General features: G+C 46.4%; 1 protein-coding gene across 1 annotated transcript; it reads right to left on the minus strand.

The window, feature by feature from the left end:
• commd8 (COMM domain containing 8) lies at positions 1-10585 on the minus strand. Its single transcript, XM_080512322.1, has 5 exons — positions 10527-10585; positions 6533-6688; positions 6176-6328; positions 1929-2084; positions 1-167 (listed from the first exon to the last, which is right to left on the minus strand). Exons 1-5 carry the CDS (start codon positions 10572-10574, stop codon positions 147-149), a joined length of 534 nt encoding a protein of 177 aa, XP_080368448.1. The 5' UTR covers positions 10575-10585; the 3' UTR covers positions 1-146.
• Between the last annotated feature and the right edge of the window lie 8064 nt (positions 10586-18649).

An 18649-nucleotide genomic window follows, 5' to 3' on the forward strand; every position in this document is an offset into this window, starting at 1 on the left:
CAGAATAAAAAGATGGAGGTTTATTTAAAATGAATTACAGAAAACAAAGTCACCAGGATTACATCTGGAAAACAGGCAGTGTCTCCACCAAATTTGATCTTCATTTATTTTTTTGTGGGGGGGGGGGGGGTCCCACAACGTTCCCATCATTTCAACTGCAACACCACCTGAAACACCAAATAAATACAGATTGAACACGTCAGCATATTGAGTCTGAAATCTATAATTAATCATCATAACGACATAGAAGGACGACGTGTCACGACTTTAGGTCAAAGACATTTAAAGCTCATGAGATTTAGAAGTGAGATAAAAAAGTCACAAATAAGTTAATAGTTGTTAAATAAGTATCATAAAATGTGTGTTAAAAAGTGTTAAAAGGCGAAGTTTAAAAAGTGAAGAGTGATAGATCGACTCCAGAGAGGGTGGTTTTGGTCACAGCAGAGTGAATGTTCTCCTGCTCATACATGATCTTTGTTGCTGTGTGGAAGTGAAGCCAGAGGCAGAAACAGACAGGAGGAACTTTCACCAGCATGTTGCTCTAAACCAGGGGTGTCCAACATGAGGCCCGGGGGCCAGAACCGGCCCACCAGACCATCTAATCCGGCCGCCATGGGATTTATCAAGTGTGAAGTATAAAAATGAAAACTGACAGAGGCTGATCTAAAAACACCAGATCGGCAAAAATGACATTCAAAACCACCCTTGGTCAGGATTTGACCCCCGACATTAACGCATCTGTGGAGTTCACATGACGCAACGCCTTTCACAATAAAACAACGAGTCCAACTTATGTGAAATGATACTTTAGACACGTAAACTCAAAACAATTTCCAGATGATGACAAATTGTTTTAATCCTGAATAAAAATACAATATCCAGATACACGTGACTGAGGTTTTTTTTTAGTAAATATAATGTCTGATTTCCTTTAATATGTATATTTCAGAATAGACTGGCGAATTCTTGCAGTTACAAAAGAATCCAGAGAAGGAAAGACTTTGCATTTGTCCATACCTGCAGTTTAACATGTGATGTTTGACTTGTTGGGCCTCCAGAGGTCAGAGGTCAGGTTGATGTGGCCCCTCAACTGAAATCACTTTGACCCCCCTGCTCTAAACGTTTGAACTTTGAGAAATGTTCATCTCTGTAAGTATTTGTGTGCTGAAAGCACTTTATTAGAGGTCATGAATGTTTTCAACTGCTTCTCTCAGTTTGTTACTTTATGGTTTGCAGTCACTGTTATATTAGTTATTTGTGTTTAGCATGCATGTAAAGTCTCAATGGTGACTGCTCCTTTTTCTGTACGTTACAGTTACCGCACAATTCCACGATTATTCGTACAAGAAATCTTGACTAAAACAAAAAAAGCAAGCCTCGTGTACGGAGTGTTCTTCAATGGTTCTCTGGCTGTATAGCAACACCCGTCACAACATGGGAACAGGATCGTAGATCGACTTCTGAGTGAACCCTCAAAACTCACTGGTTCAATCTTCACGTATATTACGTTAAAATGACTGTGTAATGTGAAATGTGTCACTTGTAAAACTATTTTCCTTCAGTCTCCTTGGTTCTTTCAGTATGTTGCAGAAGCTACTTTAAAAATCCGTAAACTCTCATGTCGAATTGAGTTCAGCCACAAAACTGCTGCTGTCGAGCTGCGTTGGACTGATTTGATCATTTTAAAATGAAACTTTCCACTACATGGAAATGTTTCATGACTATTTGAGAGAAATGAGTCTGGATCGATCACATTATCGCAGCTTGACGTGTCGTTTTTCATTAAAAAAGAAGGAATTTACAAAATGTGAACTCTGCCGCCATCTATTCATCTGATACACTTTTGATTTGTGTTCAGCACAATGTCAGTCGCATGTTTAACAAATGAAATGAAAGCTCAGAGAAGCCTTGATGTGCAGTTTGATGACCTTATTTGCAGCCTCGAGGGAAGTGATGAGAGCAGCCAGCTCCTCTTTGTTCAGCTCAACGTCCACAGGGTGCAGGACTCCGTTTTCTTTAACGTCCAGACTGAGGCTGAGCAGCGGAGTGTGCAAGGACGAAATCTTATCACTGGACAGAGCCAACTGGAGAAAGAGCGAGAGAGAAGCACTATTACAACACGTCAAATTCGACGTTTGAGAAAGAGACGTTTTCTTATGGTTGTATGACCAGTTTTTGGTTTGTGTGTGTGTGGATGTAGTAAACTAGTTGAGCCACAAGGGGGTGCAACTGCATTGTGGGTCATCGGTAGTGGATAGAAGTAGGAACCTTTAGCCTCAGTCCCAGTGGACAGTACGTCCCGGACCGTACGGTAAGGTAAGGCAAAGCACACCCAGACCTAAATCTGTCCCTCCATATGTGCATGTGACATCATCATGCAGATGTCAGGAGGGCCGGCTCTGTCCTGGGACGCTCGCTGGAGGAGGTGGACAGAGGAGGACGTTAACCACAATGTCCTCTATCGTGGAGGAGGTGGACAGAGGAGGACGTTAACCAGAACGTCCTCCATCGTGGAGGAGGTGGACAGAGGAGGACGTTAACCAGAACGTCCTCTATCGTGGAGGAGGTGGACAGAGGAGGACGTTAACCAGAATGTCCTCCATCGTGGAGGAGGTGGACAGAGGAGGACGTTAACCAGAACGTCCTCCATCGTGGAGGAGGTGGGACAGAGGAGGACGTTAACCAGAACGTCCTCCATCATGGAGGAGGTGGACAGAGGAGGACGTTAACCAGACTGTCCTCCATCGTGGAGGAGGTGGACAGAGGAGGACGTTAACCACAATGTCCTCCGTCGTGGAGGAGGTGGACAGAGGAGGACGTTAACCACAATGTCCTCCATCGTGGAGGAGGTGGGACAGAGGAAGACGTTAACCAGAACGTCCTCCATCGTGGAGGAGGTGGACAGAGGAGGACGTTAACCAGACTGTCCTCCACCGTGGAGGAGGTGGACAGAGGAGGACGTTAACCAGACTGTCCTCCACCGTGGAGGAGGTGGACAGAGGAGGACGTTAACCACAATGTCCTCCACCGTGGAGGAGGTGGGACAGAGGAGGACGTTAACCAGAACGTCCTCCATCGTGGAGGAGGTGGGACAGAGGAGGACGTTAACCAGAACGTCCTCCATCGTGGAGGAGGTGGACAGAGGAGGACGTTAACCACAATGTCCTCTATCGTGGAGGAGGTGGACAGAGGAGGACGTTAACCAGAACGTCCTCCATCGTGGAGGAGGTGGACAGAGGAGGACGTTAACCAGAACGTCCTCTATCGTGGAGGAGGTGGACAGAGGAGGACGTTAACCAGAATGTCCTCCGTCGTGGAGGAGGTGGACAGAGGAGGACGTTAACCAGAACGTCCTCCATCGTGGAGGAGGTGGGACAGAGGAGGACGTTAACCAGAACGTCCTCCATCATGGAGGAGGTGGACAGAGGAGGACGTTAACCAGACTGTCCTCCATCGTGGAGGAGGTGGACAGAGGAGGACGTTAACCACAATGTCCTCCGTCGTGGAGGAGGTGGACAGAGGAGGACGTTAACCACAATGTCCTCCATCGTGGAGGAGGTGGGACAGAGGAGGACGTTAACCAGAACGTCCTCCATCGTGGAGGAGGTGGACAGAGGAGGACGTTAACCAGACTGTCCTCCACCGTGGAGGAGGTGGACAGAGGAGGACGTTAACCAGACTGTCCTCCACCGTGGAGGAGGTGGACAGAGGAGGACGTTAACCACAATGTCCTCCACCGTGGAGGAGGTGGGACAGAGGAGGACGTTAACCAGAACGTCCTCCATCGTGGAGGAGGTGGGACAGAGGAGGACGTTAACCAGAACGTCCTCCATCGTGGAGGAGGTGGACAGAGGAGGACGTTAACCAGACTGTCCTCCACCGTGGAGGAGGTGGACAGAGGAGGACGTTAACCACAATGTCCTCCATCGTGGAGGAGGTGGACGTTAACCACAATGTCCTCCATCGTGGAGGAGGTGGACAGAGGAGGACGTTAACCACAATGTCCTCCATCGTGGAGGAGGTGGGACAGAGGAGGACGTTAACCACAATGTCCTCCATCGTGGAGGAGGTGGGACAGAGGAGGACGTTAACCACAATGTCCTCCATCGTGGAGGAGGTGGACAGAGGAGGACGTTAACCACAACGTCCTCCACCGTGGAGGAGGTGGACAGAGGAGGACGTTAACCACAACGTCCTCCACCGTGGAGGAGGTGGACAGAGGAGGACGTTAACCAGAATGCCCTCCACCGTGGAGGAGGTGGACAGAGGAGGACGTTAACCACAACGTCCTCCGTCGTGGAGGAGGTGGACAGAGGAGGACGTTGACCAGAACGTCCTCCGTCGTGGAGGAGGTGGACAGAGGAGGACGTTGACCAGAACGTCCTCCGTCGTGGAGGAGGTGGACAGAGGAGGACGTTGACCAGAACGTCCTCCGTCGTGGAGGAGGTGGACAGAGGAGGACGTTGACCAGAACGTCCTCCGTCGTGGAGGAGGTGGACAGAGGAGGACGTTGACCAGAACGTCCTCCGTCGTGGAGGAGGTGGACAGAGGAGGACGTTGACCAGAACGTCCTCCATCGTGGAGGAGGTGGACAGAGGAGGACGTTAACCACAATGTCCATCGATCATGGAGGAGGTGGACAGAGGAGGACGTTAACCAGAATGTCCTCCATCGTGGAGGAGGTGGACAGAGGAGGACGTTAACCAGAATGTCCTCCATCGTGGAGGAGGTGGACAGAGGAGGACGTTAACCACAATGTCCTCCGTCATGGAGGAGGTGGACAGAGGAGGACGTTAACCAGAATGTCCTCCATCGTGGAGGAGGTGGACAGAGGAGGACGTTAACCACAATGTCCTCCGTCATGGAGGAGGTGGACAGAGGAGGACGTTAACCAGAATGTCCTCCATCGTGGAGGAGGTGGACAGAGGAGGACGTTAACCAGAATGTCCTCCATCGTGGAGGAGGTGGACAGAGGAGGACGTTGACCACAATGTCCTCCGTCATGGAGGAGGTGGACAGAGGAGGACGTTAACCACAATGTCCTCCGTCGTGGAGGAGGTGGACAGAGGAGGACGTTAACCAGAATGTCCTCCGTCGTGGAGGAGGTGGACAGAGGAGGACGTTGACCAGAATGTCCTCCGTCGTGGAGGAGGTGGACAGAGGAGGACGTTAACCACAATGTCCTCCGTCGTGGAGGAGGTGGACAGAGGAGGACGTTAACCACAATGTCCTCCGTCGTGGAGGAGGTGGACAGAGGAGGACGTTAACCACAATGTCCTCCGTCGTGGAGGAGGTGGACAGAGGAGGACGTTAACCACAATGTCCTCCATCGTGGAGGAGGTGGACAGAGGAGGACGTTAACCACAATGTCCTCCGTCGTGGAGGAGGTGGACAGAGGAGGACGTTAACCACAATGTCCTCCGTCATGGAGGAGGTGGACAGAGGAGGACGTTGACCGCACACAAGTGCTGTGCCGGCACTTGTGTGCGGTGGAAACGGAGCTGAAGAGACTCTTTGTACCCAAGAACCTCAATGACCTGAGAGCCGCTCGTTAAGAAGACGGACGCCATGCCTCAGCAGACTCCACTTAACCCTTCGATCAAAAATGACCCCACGTGTTGTTATTCTTCAACATCTTTAAAACGAAAAGTTGTCATATATTCATATTCCAGGTACTCCTCATAAAACGTGTTCGTGACATGAGGCCATTTGCATTTTTATTTTTTTCATTGATTTTAAGAAATTGCAGTTTTTGTATCACGACCCCACTCAAAAATGACCCCAAGCAGTTCCTATGGACTCTTCTAATGAAACTTAATTCTTAGCAACTCTGACAGTCCCACATACACATCTGATGTCATCTTATTCATCTGATGCAACTTTGACTGTCAATACTGTCCCACTTACACATGTGATGTCAGCAGTCTCACATGAGTTATGAGGAATACCTCGAATCTCAAAATCTTACAACTCTTCGTTTTAAAGATTTCGAAGAATAACAACTCAGTATATTGCAAAAACGCATTGATTTGAATTGGCGTCATTTTGACCCCACTTGTGGAAGAGTGTAGGTTCTGGTATTGGGTGTGTGTGGTGGCGGTAAACACAATTACAAATAGACGCCATCATAAAACAGCAGCGAGCAGAAAAGTGTCTGTAATGAAAGAAAAGTTACCCCGAGCTGCCAGTCAAAGTCCTGCAGAGTGGCCGAGGAGATGAAGTGTGTTCTGTCCCGCAGAGCTCGGAGGATCTCCTCCCGTCTGCCTCTCAGCACTGCCAGCACGGCTTCGCCACGGCCGCTGCCGGCGTCGCACAGCTGGGCCAACACCTGGACACAACCAGCAGAACCATCACCGACTGCTGCAGAGTCACAGTCCCTTATCAAATCTCTGTCCATCTGCTGCCACCATGTAATATTACAACTTCTGTGTAAAACTCCAGACGTCCCCAGGCACTCCCTCACAGCCTCATTTCTATGTTCAGAAAGCAAGTCCACCCTCAGAGCACCGTCCTGCCCGTCTCGCTGTCTCACCGTCTCATCTGAGAGATGTTTCCCCACTGCTTCACGGAACAAGGAGGTCAGGGAGTCCAGCAGCTCCAGCCACTGGTGTAGAGTCCAGCTGCAGCCGTAGTCGTCCCTGCGAGGAGGCTGCTGTCCACACACACCGTCCACCACCCTGTGGCACAGCTGCACGGCACACAACACATCTCCGCACTTCAATTCAAGGTTGTGGGTAAGTCACTAACTTTGGCTCGACACTCCAGTGATTGTTCATTATATATGTAAGATTTGAACATTAATGACACAATTCTGCATCCTGTAGTTTGCAGTGCGGCTGCATAACGTAAGGGGGTTTAGAAATTCATGAAACTGATTTCCTCAATGGACCATTATTAATTCTTCTTCTTATAAACTCTTTTATAACAACACGCAGATGCAGGAAAGCTTTGACCTTTACCAAATATACGTGTTTAGAACAACAAAATAGCAACGTCAATGACAATTCAACTACTATTATTTTTTTTCTATTATTTATTTATCAAAGTATCATTTTCTTTGGGATCCTGTTTTTGTTTATATTACTACAAAATAAAAACAATAATAGATGCATTGTTAAAGCTGCATTTGTTACTTAATACTGTATTTGTTTATTCATTTATTGAGAAAAGATTGAGAAGAGCTGTTGTGTTAATTTACAGCACTGACAGAGAAAACACATGAGAAGACAGAATCTGTAAGTCTTTGGTTAGAAAGTCTTAAATAGACTTGCTAATCCATCATTTTTAAATCAAAGCTGAAAACTCACTTTGAAGTCTTTTAACTCTGTCTAGGACAGAGTATTTATTCTGTATGTTCTGTTGTTATGAATGTCTGGAAGCTCCACCAACCTGCAGCACCGTCACTCCTCCACCAGTCACACCTGGGTTTTATTTACTGTTTTTATGTATTATTCTTGTATTTGTTTCTTAATGTATTGTTTTTATAGCTTTGTTGTAAAGCACTTTGGGAGCACTGGGTTATTGTAAAGGGCTATACCAATAACATTTGATTTGATTTGATTTGATATTGAGGAGAAATGATCTCCTCATGATGTCTAAAGCATCTTTCAGTGCTTTAAGTCACAGTGCTTTACAAGCAAATGTAGGAGAAACATTAAAACAAAGATCTTAAGAAATGCCTAAAAAGGAGCACAGATAAGGTACAAACTTTAATATAAATGTAATAAATTAAATAGAAGCTATTGTTCCACAAGTGAGGAGCGTGGGAACTGAAAGGTATTTATTTCACCCAGTTTACGATCTGAGAGGTATTTTAAGTTTTCTTGAGCAGATTTTGAAAATGATTCTTTGGCCCGCAGACTGAAGCTCAGGTTTAACGTGCAGAGACTGAAGCTCAGGTTTAACGTGCAGAGACTGAAGCTCAGGTTTAACGTGCAGAGACTGAAGCTCGGGTTTAACGTGCAGAGACTGAAGTTCAGGTTTAACGTGCAGAGACTGAAGCTCAGGTTTAACTTGCAGAGACTGAAGCTCAGGTTTAACGTGCAGAGACTGAAGCTCAGGTTTAACTTGCAGAGACTGAAGCTCAGGTTTAACTTGCAGAGATTGAAGCTCAGGTTTAACTTGCAGAGATTGAAGCTCAGGTTTAACTCGCAGAGACTGAAGCTCAGGTTTAACGTGCAGAGACTGAAGCTCAGGTTTAACTTGCAGAGACTGAAGCTCAGGTTTAACGTGCAGAGACTGAAGCTCAGGTTTAATGTGCAGAGACTGAAGCTCAGGTTTAATGTGCAGAGACTGAAGCTCAGGCTTAACGTGCAGAGACTGAAGCTCAGGTTTAATGTGCAGAGACTGAAGCTCAGGTTTAACGTGCAGAGACTGAAGCTCAGGTTTAACTTGCAGAGACTGAAGCTCAGGTTTAACGTGCAGAGATTGAAGCTCAGGTTTAATGTGCAGAGACTGAAGCTCAGGTTTAACGTGCAGAGACTGAAGCTCAGGTTTAACGTGCAGAGACTGAAGCTCAGGTTTAACGTGCAGAGACTGAAGCTCAGGTTTAATGTGCAGAGATTGAAGCTCAGGTTTAACGTGCAGAGACTGAAGCTCAGGTTTAACATGCAGAGATTGAAGCTCAGGTTTAACTTGCAGAGACTGAAGCTCAGGTTTAACGTGCAGAGACTGAAGCTCAGGTTTAACATGCAGAGATTGAAGCTCAGGTTTAACATGCAGAGACTGAAGCTCAGGTTTAACATGCAGAGATTGAAGCTCAGGTTTAACATGCAGAGACTGAAGCTCAGGTTTAACGTGCAGAGACTGAAGCTCAGGTTTAATGTGCAGAGACTGAAGCTCAGGTTTAATGTGCAGAGACTGAAGCTCAGGTTAACTTGCAGAGACTGAAGCTCAGGTTAACTTGCAGAGACTGAAGCTCAGGTTTAATGTGCAGAGATTGAAGCTCAGGTTAACTTGCAGAGATTGAAGCTCAGGTTTAATGTGCAGAGACTGAAGCTCAGGTTTAATGTGCAGAGACTGAAGCTCAGGTTTAATGTGCAGAGACTGAAGCTCAGGTTTAATGTGCAGAGACTGAAGCTCAGGTTTAACTTGCAGAGACTGAAGCTCAGGTTTAACGTGCAGAGACTGAAGCTCAGGTTTAACGTGCAGAGACTGAAGCTCAGGTTAAACGTGTAGAGATTGAAGCTCAGGTTTAACTTGCAGAGACTGAAGCTCAGGTTTAACGTGCAGAGACTGAAGCTCAGGTTTAACGTGCAGAGACTGAAGCTCAGGTTTAATGTGCAGAGACTGAAGCTCAGGTTTAATGTGCAGAGACTGAAGCTCAGGTTTAACGTGCAGAGACTGAAGCTCAGGTGTAACGTGCAGAGACTGAAGCTCAGGTTTAATGTGCAGAGATTGAAGCTCAGGTTTAACGTGCAGAGACTGAAGCTCAGGTTTAACTTGCAGAGATTAAAGCTCAGGTTTAACGTGCAGAGATTAAAGCTCAGGTTTAACGTGCAGAGACTGAAGCTCAGGTTTAACGTGCAGAGACTGAAGCTCAGGTTTAACGTGCAGAGACTGAAGCTCAGGTTTAACGTGCAGAGACTGAAGCTCAGGTTTAACGTGCAGAGACTGAAGCTCAGGTTTAACGTGCAGAGACTGAAGCTCAGGTTTAACGTGCAGAGACTGAAGCTCAGGTTTAACGTGCAGAGACTGAAGCTCAGGTTTAACGTGCAGAGACTGAAGCTCAGGTTTAATGTGCAGAGACTGAAGCTCAGGTTTAATGTGCAGAGACTGAAGCTCAGGTTTAACGTGCAGAGACTGAAGTTCAGGTTTAACGTGCAGAGATTGAAGCTCAGGTTTAACGTGCAGAGACTGAAGCTCAGGTTTAACATGCAGAGACTGAAGCTCAGGTTTAACGTGCAGAGACTGAAGCTCAGGTTTAACTTGCAGAGATTGAAGCTCAGGTTTAATGTACAGAGACTGAAGCTCAGGTTTAACGTGCAGAGACTGAAGCTCAGGTTTAACGTGCAGAGACTGAAGCTCAGGTTTAACGTGCAGAGACTGAAGCTCAGGTTTAACGTGCAGAGACTGAAGTTCAGGTTTAACGTGCAGAGATTGAAGCTCAGGTTTAACGTGCAGAGACTGAAGCTCAGGTTTAACATGCAGAGACTGAAGCTCAGGTTTAACGTGCAGAGACTGAAGCTCAGGTTTAACGTGCAGAGACTGAAGCTCAGGTTTAACTTGCAGAGATTGAAGCTCAGGTTTAATGTACAGAGACTGAAGCTCAGGTTTAATGTGCAGCATCCTGAGCGATGCACTGAAGCGATAAAGACTGAAGCGATAAAGACTGAAGCGATAAAGACTGAAGCGATAAAGACTGAAGCTCCGGTGTGACTAGCGGGAGTCCAGGTGAGGACTCTGGAAACGTAATCACAACAATACAACAATAATGCAACAACCCAGCCTCGCTCGAAATAAACAAACGTCCCCGTGGACAGAAACCCTCCCAGCCTCTCGCACGCAGCGTGAAGAGGAAACGTTACCTTCACGCAGTCTGGGAGCGGCAGAGCGTCGAGCAGAGCCACCGCCATGTTTGTTTCTTTCCGGCAGCTGGTCCAGTCAGCTGACCGCAGTCACGTGACACGGCGTTCACTTCCTGTGTCGAGAAGAACCAAAGCGTCTCTCTCCGCTCTCTCTCTCCGCTCTCCCTCTCTCTCGCTCTCTCTCTCTGTCAGCTTCAGAAGAGAAGGCCAGTTCACCCACCGTCACCAGACGTCTGGACCAGCATGTCCAGTAAGTGTCTGAGCTTCTCTACTCACCGTGTGACTTTCCAGTGAGAGGTCACATCCAAGAGTTCAATAACTCACTCACTGGTTTTACTCACACCGACTGTCTGGTGTCAACAGTAGATTGTAAAATATCTGCCTTTTAACTGGTGCTGATGTCCAATTGAAGCTTGATTAAGCTTTTGTTAGGCTGTACCATTCATTCATTCAGTGTTTACTGACACTTGGTAAAGGTCGACTGTCACTTGAATATCCTTAAATGTGTTATTAATTCATTAGAATACCAATTAAATTTATATTCAAAACATATATTGATAACTCATTTTGTTATGTTTGGGCATTGCGGTGTTTCTAGAATTTATTTTATTTTATTTTTGGCAAAAACTCTGGTCTGGGAGGCCATGGAGGAGGACTATTGGTCGGCTCCGAGGAAATTCTGGCAAACCGTCCGGCGCCTCAGGAGGGGGAACCAGTTCTCCACCAACACTGTTTACAGTGGAGGTGGGGAGCTGTTGACCTCAACTGGGGATGTCGTCGGGTGGTGGAAGGAATACTTCGAGGACCTGCGCAACCCCACCATCACGTCTTCCATTGAGGAAGCAGAGTCTGGGTTCTCAGAGGTGGACTCGTCCATTACCCAAGCTGAAGTCACCGAGGTTGTTGCTAAGCTCCTCGGTGGCAAGGCACCGGGAGTGGATGAGATTCGCCCAGAGTTCCTTAAGTCTCTGGATGTGCAGGGACTGTCGTGGCTGACTCGTCTCTGCAACATCGCGTGGCGGGCGGGGACAGTACCTCTGGACTGGCAGACCGGGGTGGTGGTCCCTCTCTTCAAGAAGGGGGACCGGAGGGTGTGTTCCAACTACAGAGGGATCACACTCCTCAGCCTTCCCGGGAAAGTCTATTCCAGGGTACTGGAGAGGAGGGTCCGGCCGTTAGTCCAACCTCGGATCCAAGAGGAACAATGTGGTTTTCGTCCTGGTCGTGGAACACTGGACCAGCTCTAGACCCTCCACCAGGTGCTTGAGGGTTTATGGGAGTTCGCCCAACCAGTCCACATGTGTTTTGTGGATCTGGAGAAGGCGTTCGACCGGGTCCCCCGAGACGTCCTGTGGGGGGTGCTCCGGGAGTATGGAGTCCGGGGTGCTCCGGGAGTATGGAGTCCGGGGCCCCTTGTTAAGGGCTGTTCGGTCTCTGTACACCCGGAGCAGGAGTTTGGTTCACATTGCAGGCAGTAAGTCGGACCTGTTCCCAGTGCACGTTGGCCTCCAGCAGGGATTTCCTTTGTCACCGGTTGTGTTCATTATTTACCTGGACAGAATTTCTAGACATAGCCAGGGACCAGAGGGGGTCCGGTTTGGGCACCACAGGATCTCGTCTTTGATTTTTGCAGATGACGTGGTTCTCCTGTCTCCATCGAACCAGGACCTACAGCGTGCACTGGTGCAGTTCACAGCCGAATGTGAAGCAACTCGAATGAAGATCAGCACCTCTAAATACGAGGCCATGGTTCTCGACCAGAAGAAGGTGGCTTGCCCCCTTCAGGTTGGTGGAGTGCCCTTGTCCCAAGTGGAGTTGTTCAAGTATCTCGTGGTCTTGTTCAGATGTGGGTGGAAGTTGGAGCGTGAGATCGACAGGCGGATTAGTGCAGCTGTTATGTAGTCGTTGTATCGGTCCGTCATGGTGAAGAAGGAGCTGAGCTAAAAGACGAAGCTCTCAATTTATCGGTCAAGCTTCGTTCCTACCCTCACCTATGGTCATGAACTATGGGTCATGACCGAAAGAACATGATCCTGGATACAAGCGGTTGAAATGAGTTTCCTCCATAGGGTGGCTGGGCGTAGCCTTAGAGATAGGGTGAGGAGCTCAGTCACCAGGGAGGAGCTCGGAGTAGAGCCGCTGCTCCTCCACATCCAGAGGAGCAGCTGAGGTGGCTCAGGCACCTGTTTCAGATGCCCCCCGGACGCCTCCCTAGGGAGGTGTTCCGGCATGTCCCTCTGGTAGGAGGTCTCGGGGCAGACCCAGGACACCCTGGAGGGACTATGTCTCTCTATGGCCTGGGAACGCCTTGGGGTTCCACTGGAAGAGCTGGATGAAGTGTCTGGGGAGAGGAACATCTGGGCATCCCTCCTTAGACTGCTGCCCCCGCGACCTGGCACTGGATTAGCGGCAGACGATGGATGGATGGATGGATGTAAAAAATTGCCCATCCTTACACCTGATTGGTGTAAGCCAAGGTTGCCTAATTCCAGGCCTCTCTGGCCTGTGTCCTGCATGTTTTAGGTTTCTCCCAGTTGCAACACACCTGAATGCAATAAGGGCCTTAATACTTGGCTTTTTTACAAGCTTGATGATGACATCAACATCAGATTGAGGTGTGCTGAAGCTGGGCGAGAGCTAAAACGTACAGGACACCAGTCCTCCAGGCCTGGAATTGGGCAACCATGGTGTAAGCTTTTGTTCGGCTCAACCATTCATTCAGAAGTGTTGACTGACACTTGGTAAAGCTGGATTGTCACTTGAATGTACTTAAATGTGCCATTCAATCATTAGAATACTAATTAATTTTATATTCAAAACATATATTGATAACTAATTTTGTTATGGTCGGGCATTGCAGTGTTTCTTGAATTTATTTTAAATGTAAAAACTCACTCATCAAAGCCAGTGGGCGGATCCTTATACCTGATTGGTTCCCCTTCACGTTAAGACAGATTGAATTAAAAGTGCTGTTTTTGTTTTGTGTTGGCTAAACTTCCATCAAAGAAGTCACGTTCACATGAAATTAAAACAGGAGACGGGGAAGAGGAGATGTGGGAATAACTGGACAGATCACAGATCGACGGCCTGAAAGGTCCACGGTGGTCTTAATCCAGTTCTAATGATCTCTGGCAAGAGGGCAGGGCTGGAGACTGAGAGGGATAGTAGGTGAGAGCCGGTGAATGGCAGGGGGAAAAGAGGAAGAAGAGTGCTACAGGGTGCTACAATAATGCATCGCTTTGTCACCTAACTTCCTTTTCTGGGTGGAAGAACTGTGGTTTTGTATTGTTGCTCACTTAGCAGCATCTTTCTCTTTATGTCAAAACAGTTGATATCTGGATCAGAGCTTTTGACCCCATGTCTCTACTTAACAGGGTGGAGTGTCGTTTCCCGCTTAAATTATGGAGCGATCGCGGGAGGTTTCTGCTCTGCGTGGATCGGTGCTCCATGGCTCATTGCATGCTCTGTGGGGATGCCATAACAACTGGATAAAGAGGAGAGAGCAGCTGAAACCACAATGTTCTGAAGATAAAGCAGAGACTCTGGAATGTTGCAGAGCAGCATATGACCGGTGCAGCCCTGCATAACATTCAAAGAAATATTATTTCTGATGTCAAAGATTAGTAAGACTGCAGAGTTGTGCTGCTCATCTGTCCATGTCTTACTGTGTAAACTCGGGATGCTCCAATCCAGGTTTTTTTCACTTCCGATCCTATCCCGATACCCGAATTTGAATATTTGCCCATACTGATATTATTCCGATACCAGAGCTGTGTTTGCTTTAATATTATTATTACCATTAATGTTGATTTTATATGAGGCTGTAATAAACTCCTCTCTGCAGTAAAGTATGAAATGCAGTAATGTATGCATGTATTCTCTCAAAAGACAACTTGAGGTTTGTATAAGGTCAGAAAAGGAAGCAGTACCATTTCGTTCCGTTTGGACAATGTGGGGGTCTGCATGGCGTCATCATCTCATAATGAGCTAGTTCTATCTTTAAAACCTCAAAATCACTTTATTAATTCCTGGAGAAATTCTTTATCAACGCAGCACCAACAGAATGGTTACAGCTCTAACGCAACACCAACGATTGGGACTATTTTCAGGGAGTTTAGCGTGGAGTAGGGTGCAGCTTCACCGAGGTGTGAATCGCCTGCCACCGCGGAGGAGCGACCTGTTCTGATGCCACAGTCAGCGCCATAAAACCATTCAAACAGCGACATGTTGCCATGAAAAGTTGGGTAGAACAACGGCGCTAGTTCCGTAGCATGCTAAGCTGACTGCAAACTGTGGAATGGATTTCCTGACTTATTATTCCGTGTCGCATTGAGACCTGCCTCCGTTCAGGAAATCCATTCCACATTTTGCAGCGAACAGAGCACAGCAGCGGCAGGGAAACACTTGTGGACTGATTTCAGCAGAAGCGCAGACGAGGCTTCATCGATCGGAAATCTCCGCAGGCTGGATCGGAAATTTGCGATCTCTGAATTACGTTCATATCGGAACCCGATACTGGATCGGATCGGCACCTTCCCTCATGTAGACTCATGATCATGATCAGTACTTTAAGTGGGAAAAAAGTAGGTGCTGGTACTCCCCTTGGTGACATGCTGTCAGTCTTTCATACAAATATGGACAAAAACATAATATTCAGTGGCGTACAGACATTTTATATGGCGGGCGGTCAGTGTAAAATAAAGGCACCTTGTGCAGCATGTGGATCCACCGGCTGCCTTATTATAGTAGTGTGAGATAAAAAAAAACACAAAAAAAACCCACAAGTACAAGTAATTGCATATTTATTTAAACATTGGCAGACTTTTAATAATTCCCCCAAAAATAAAAGGAAAGAATAAGAGGGAGAGAGATGAGTGGATGTCACTACACACCATCCTGAATAAGTGCATATATACTTTTATTGTTCCTGTGGGGATTTTCTTTTTTATTATCCGCAGTACATGTATCGTATGTAATTTAAGCATATAATTGTGAAAAAAGCTGCAGTGAGTCCATTTGAAAATGGACACAGAGGAACCTGGGGTCATGTAGGAATGAACAGGACCATGGTGAAGTTTGCTGAAAACAAATTGATTTGAGTTTTTAGGAAATGTGGCTCTTTGGTCCCTCCACTGCGGCTGCTTGAGCCTCGGTCCCACTGCAGTTCATCCCGGAGCGGGTGGTATGGGAGGTAAGGCAAAGGGTGGTGTGGGAGGTAAGGCAAAGCGCACCCAGAGCCAATTGCGTTGCGCAGTCCCTACAAAGAGTGGTAAAATGTAGGGTGGTGAACGAGCAGCGATGTGACGTCATTACAACAATAAAGGATGAAGAAGGTAGAATTGCGGCTGCAGGTCATGACAGCGGCTCAACTGGTGTCTGAAGCTGGGAGCTTCCTGTACCTTTCACAGTAAAAGCCCACAGTTCCAGGAGGTTCATTCCAGACTTGTTGAGAGTGACGGAACATTCTAGTGAATTCCACAACAACTACAGGACATTAAAGACACACCATCACACTCATGGTTCAAACAATCCACATCTCCACATTTATCTTCCATTTTAATAATGTGTAGCGATAAAGGAGCTGAGAGCTGCAATGCATTATGGGAGTTTCTGTTTGTCGTGTTTTAAATGTAATTATTGGGGGTTATGTTAGGTTTGTAGTGTTGCTAATGATTGTGTTGTGTTGCTTAGTTCATGTAGTTTAGTTTATTAGTTGTAAGTTGTCGACCAGCAGTGAAGAAGGTTTTGTGTGTCGTGTCCTCCTGGCATGGTCTTCCTGGGGGACTGTCAAAATAAAATACTGATGTGCATGTCTGGGGTAAAGTATAAGCTTTTTCTCTAACGTGCTATGTTGACATTACTCACCATAATATCACAGTGATATTGTGAGTGACAATGTAGGTGTGTGCACATGGATGAGTGAGTGTGTGTGTGCGGCTCTCTGGATGTTGTTGTCAGTGGGAAACGGGACCAACTGGCTCTTCGAATATTAAAGGTTGCCGACCCCTGGTCTAGACTATTAAAAAAAATGAACATAAGCTGCACCCACCATATTTAAAAAGAAAAAAATATTTGTACATATACAGTATAGGCTGCACTTGTCTAATAAGCACCGTTCTAAGAGGGCACTGTGGGATTTTTTTTTTTTTTTTTTTTAAGAAATAAACAAGTTTTAAACACTTCTTCCATGGTGGGGGATGGACTGGACTGGAGAGAAAGAGGTCAAGTGAATTACTAACACAAACACTGAGGGTTTCATCTCTGGTCATAAAGTGTTTGCTGGTTGTGATGATGAGGAGAGCGTTGGTCAGCCTGGAGCACAGCCACGGAACTGATGCACCTGAACACCTAAACACCTCTTTGGCATGAAGCTCATTTACCGTAGAAATCCATAAATTGGCATAATTGATTAAGCTGCTGGGTTTAAAGTGTGTGAAAAAAGTAACCGCTGACAATCCGGACATTACGAAAGGTTCCGGAATGTGCTGTCCACCAGAAAAAGGTCCCGGTACGCTGAAGGGTACAAATTTAAAGTGCTGGTAGTGCATATCCGTGCATACTGGCCCACTTAAAGCAATGATCGTGATAAAGAATAACAAGTTGAAAGCTGAAGCAATACATGACCAAGAATAGTGTTTGATTTTGGGAAAGTTGGAATACAAGTTCTTACTATTGAAAGAGGTTTGGATTTTCCTGTTGAGCTGATCCTCTGAGTAATAGCAGCAGTTGTCATTGATGTCACAGTGGAAGTTATTGCCCGGGTTGATATCACCCCCCATGTCTTGATGTTTGTATTCTGTGTAATTAAAGTTAAAATTCTACATAGTGGCAGTTCACAGTCATAATAGCTGATCTGTTGCCAGCTGGTGGTGATATTGTGGGTATTGAGCGTCATCATCATGTTGAAGTGTCCATGTAGTTTTACCATTAGTCCAGTTGATGCTCAGCTACTGAGCTGTCAAGCTAGCGGAGAGGCTCACCAGCAGGATGGCAAAGTGTTGGGATTTATGGTTGGTTATTAGCGCTAAAATTACTGTAAGTAATTAATAGATTACTGAAAGTAATAAATCACTGGAAGTCATTCACTCATTAACAACTCAGAGTAATTGAGTAGTTACTTAAAAGTTAATAAATTATCAAAAATAATGTATTAATGAAAAAGTATTAATTTGAATAAATTGGTTATTTATCAATAATGAAATTGGGGCACCACCAGCTAAACCGGAAATAGCTAATACCCAAATATCAGTCTTGTTTGTAAAAAGGGTTATTTAAGTTAGTTAATATTCCTGTGCAAAATCTAACAATCTTAAATAACAGGGAAGGTGTGAGACTCGAGCACAGACTGTTACAAACCAGTGAATTGTCAACAATAAATACACAATAATAATTACCAGGAATCGATCAATTCAGCTGACAGGCATTTATTAACAAACATGCATTAATTCAGAAATAATTCAGAAATAATTTCATAAACGAACACAATCAAGTAACAAACATCATCTAACATGGAGATCTAATCTACTAAACAACAAACACTATGTACAAAGAAAGTGCACGAGGGGTTAATGAAGGAGAGTGAGGGACAGAGAGAGAGAGAGAGAGAGAGAGAGAGAGAGAGAGAGAAAAGAGGAAAGAGGAGGAAAGTTCTGGCGAGGCTTGGTTCCAAGACTCAGTTCTCCACACAGAGATCCATTGGGCTGGACGCTCAACTGGAACTCCTGTTCTGAGGTGGAAAACTAGAGTCCCGAACTTGTGATGGTGCGCGTGAATGCAACGTTCACACGCGTACACAACAGATGCTTGTCAGCAGCACATGAAACACAATTGCAGGTTAGCTTCAGGCTAAGCTAGCAGCGCTGCCCAGACAAAAGCCGCATGACTCGGAGCATGACCATTAACCCAAGAAAAGGTTAAAACATTTTTTCTTTCTTTTCAGAAAAAGACTTCAGCTTTTGAATGATGGGAGACCAACGCCTGAGCTACCGGCCCTTCAGCAGTGGAATGGAGAGAAAATATTTTCCAAACCGATTGGTACAAAAAATAAGGATTGGCTCTGTGGATGTATGACACTGAACCAGCTGACTGGAGGACCTGTCCTGCCTTAAAACCCTCAAACTCCT

The sequence above is a fragment of the Blennius ocellaris genome (assembly GCF_963422515.1).
Source record: "Blennius ocellaris genome assembly, chromosome: 17".
Taxonomy (NCBI): domain Eukaryota; kingdom Metazoa; phylum Chordata; class Actinopteri; order Blenniiformes; family Blenniidae; genus Blennius; species Blennius ocellaris.

Bases quoted from the DNA above. Each gene is read 5' to 3' on its own strand.
- commd8 (XM_080512322.1), bottom strand. From the start codon at position 10,574: ATGGCGGTGGCTCTGCTCGACGCTCTGCCGCTCCCAGACTGCGTGAAG. The intron at 6,689-10,526 runs GTAACGTTTCCT...TGTGCCGTGCAG, and splicing joins CGCTCCCAGACTGCGTGAAG to CTGTGCCACAGGGTGGTGGA. The intron at 168-1,928 runs GTCATCAAACTG...TTGGTGTTTCAG, and splicing joins CCCTCGAGGCTGCAAATAAG to GTGGTGTTGCAGTTGAAATG.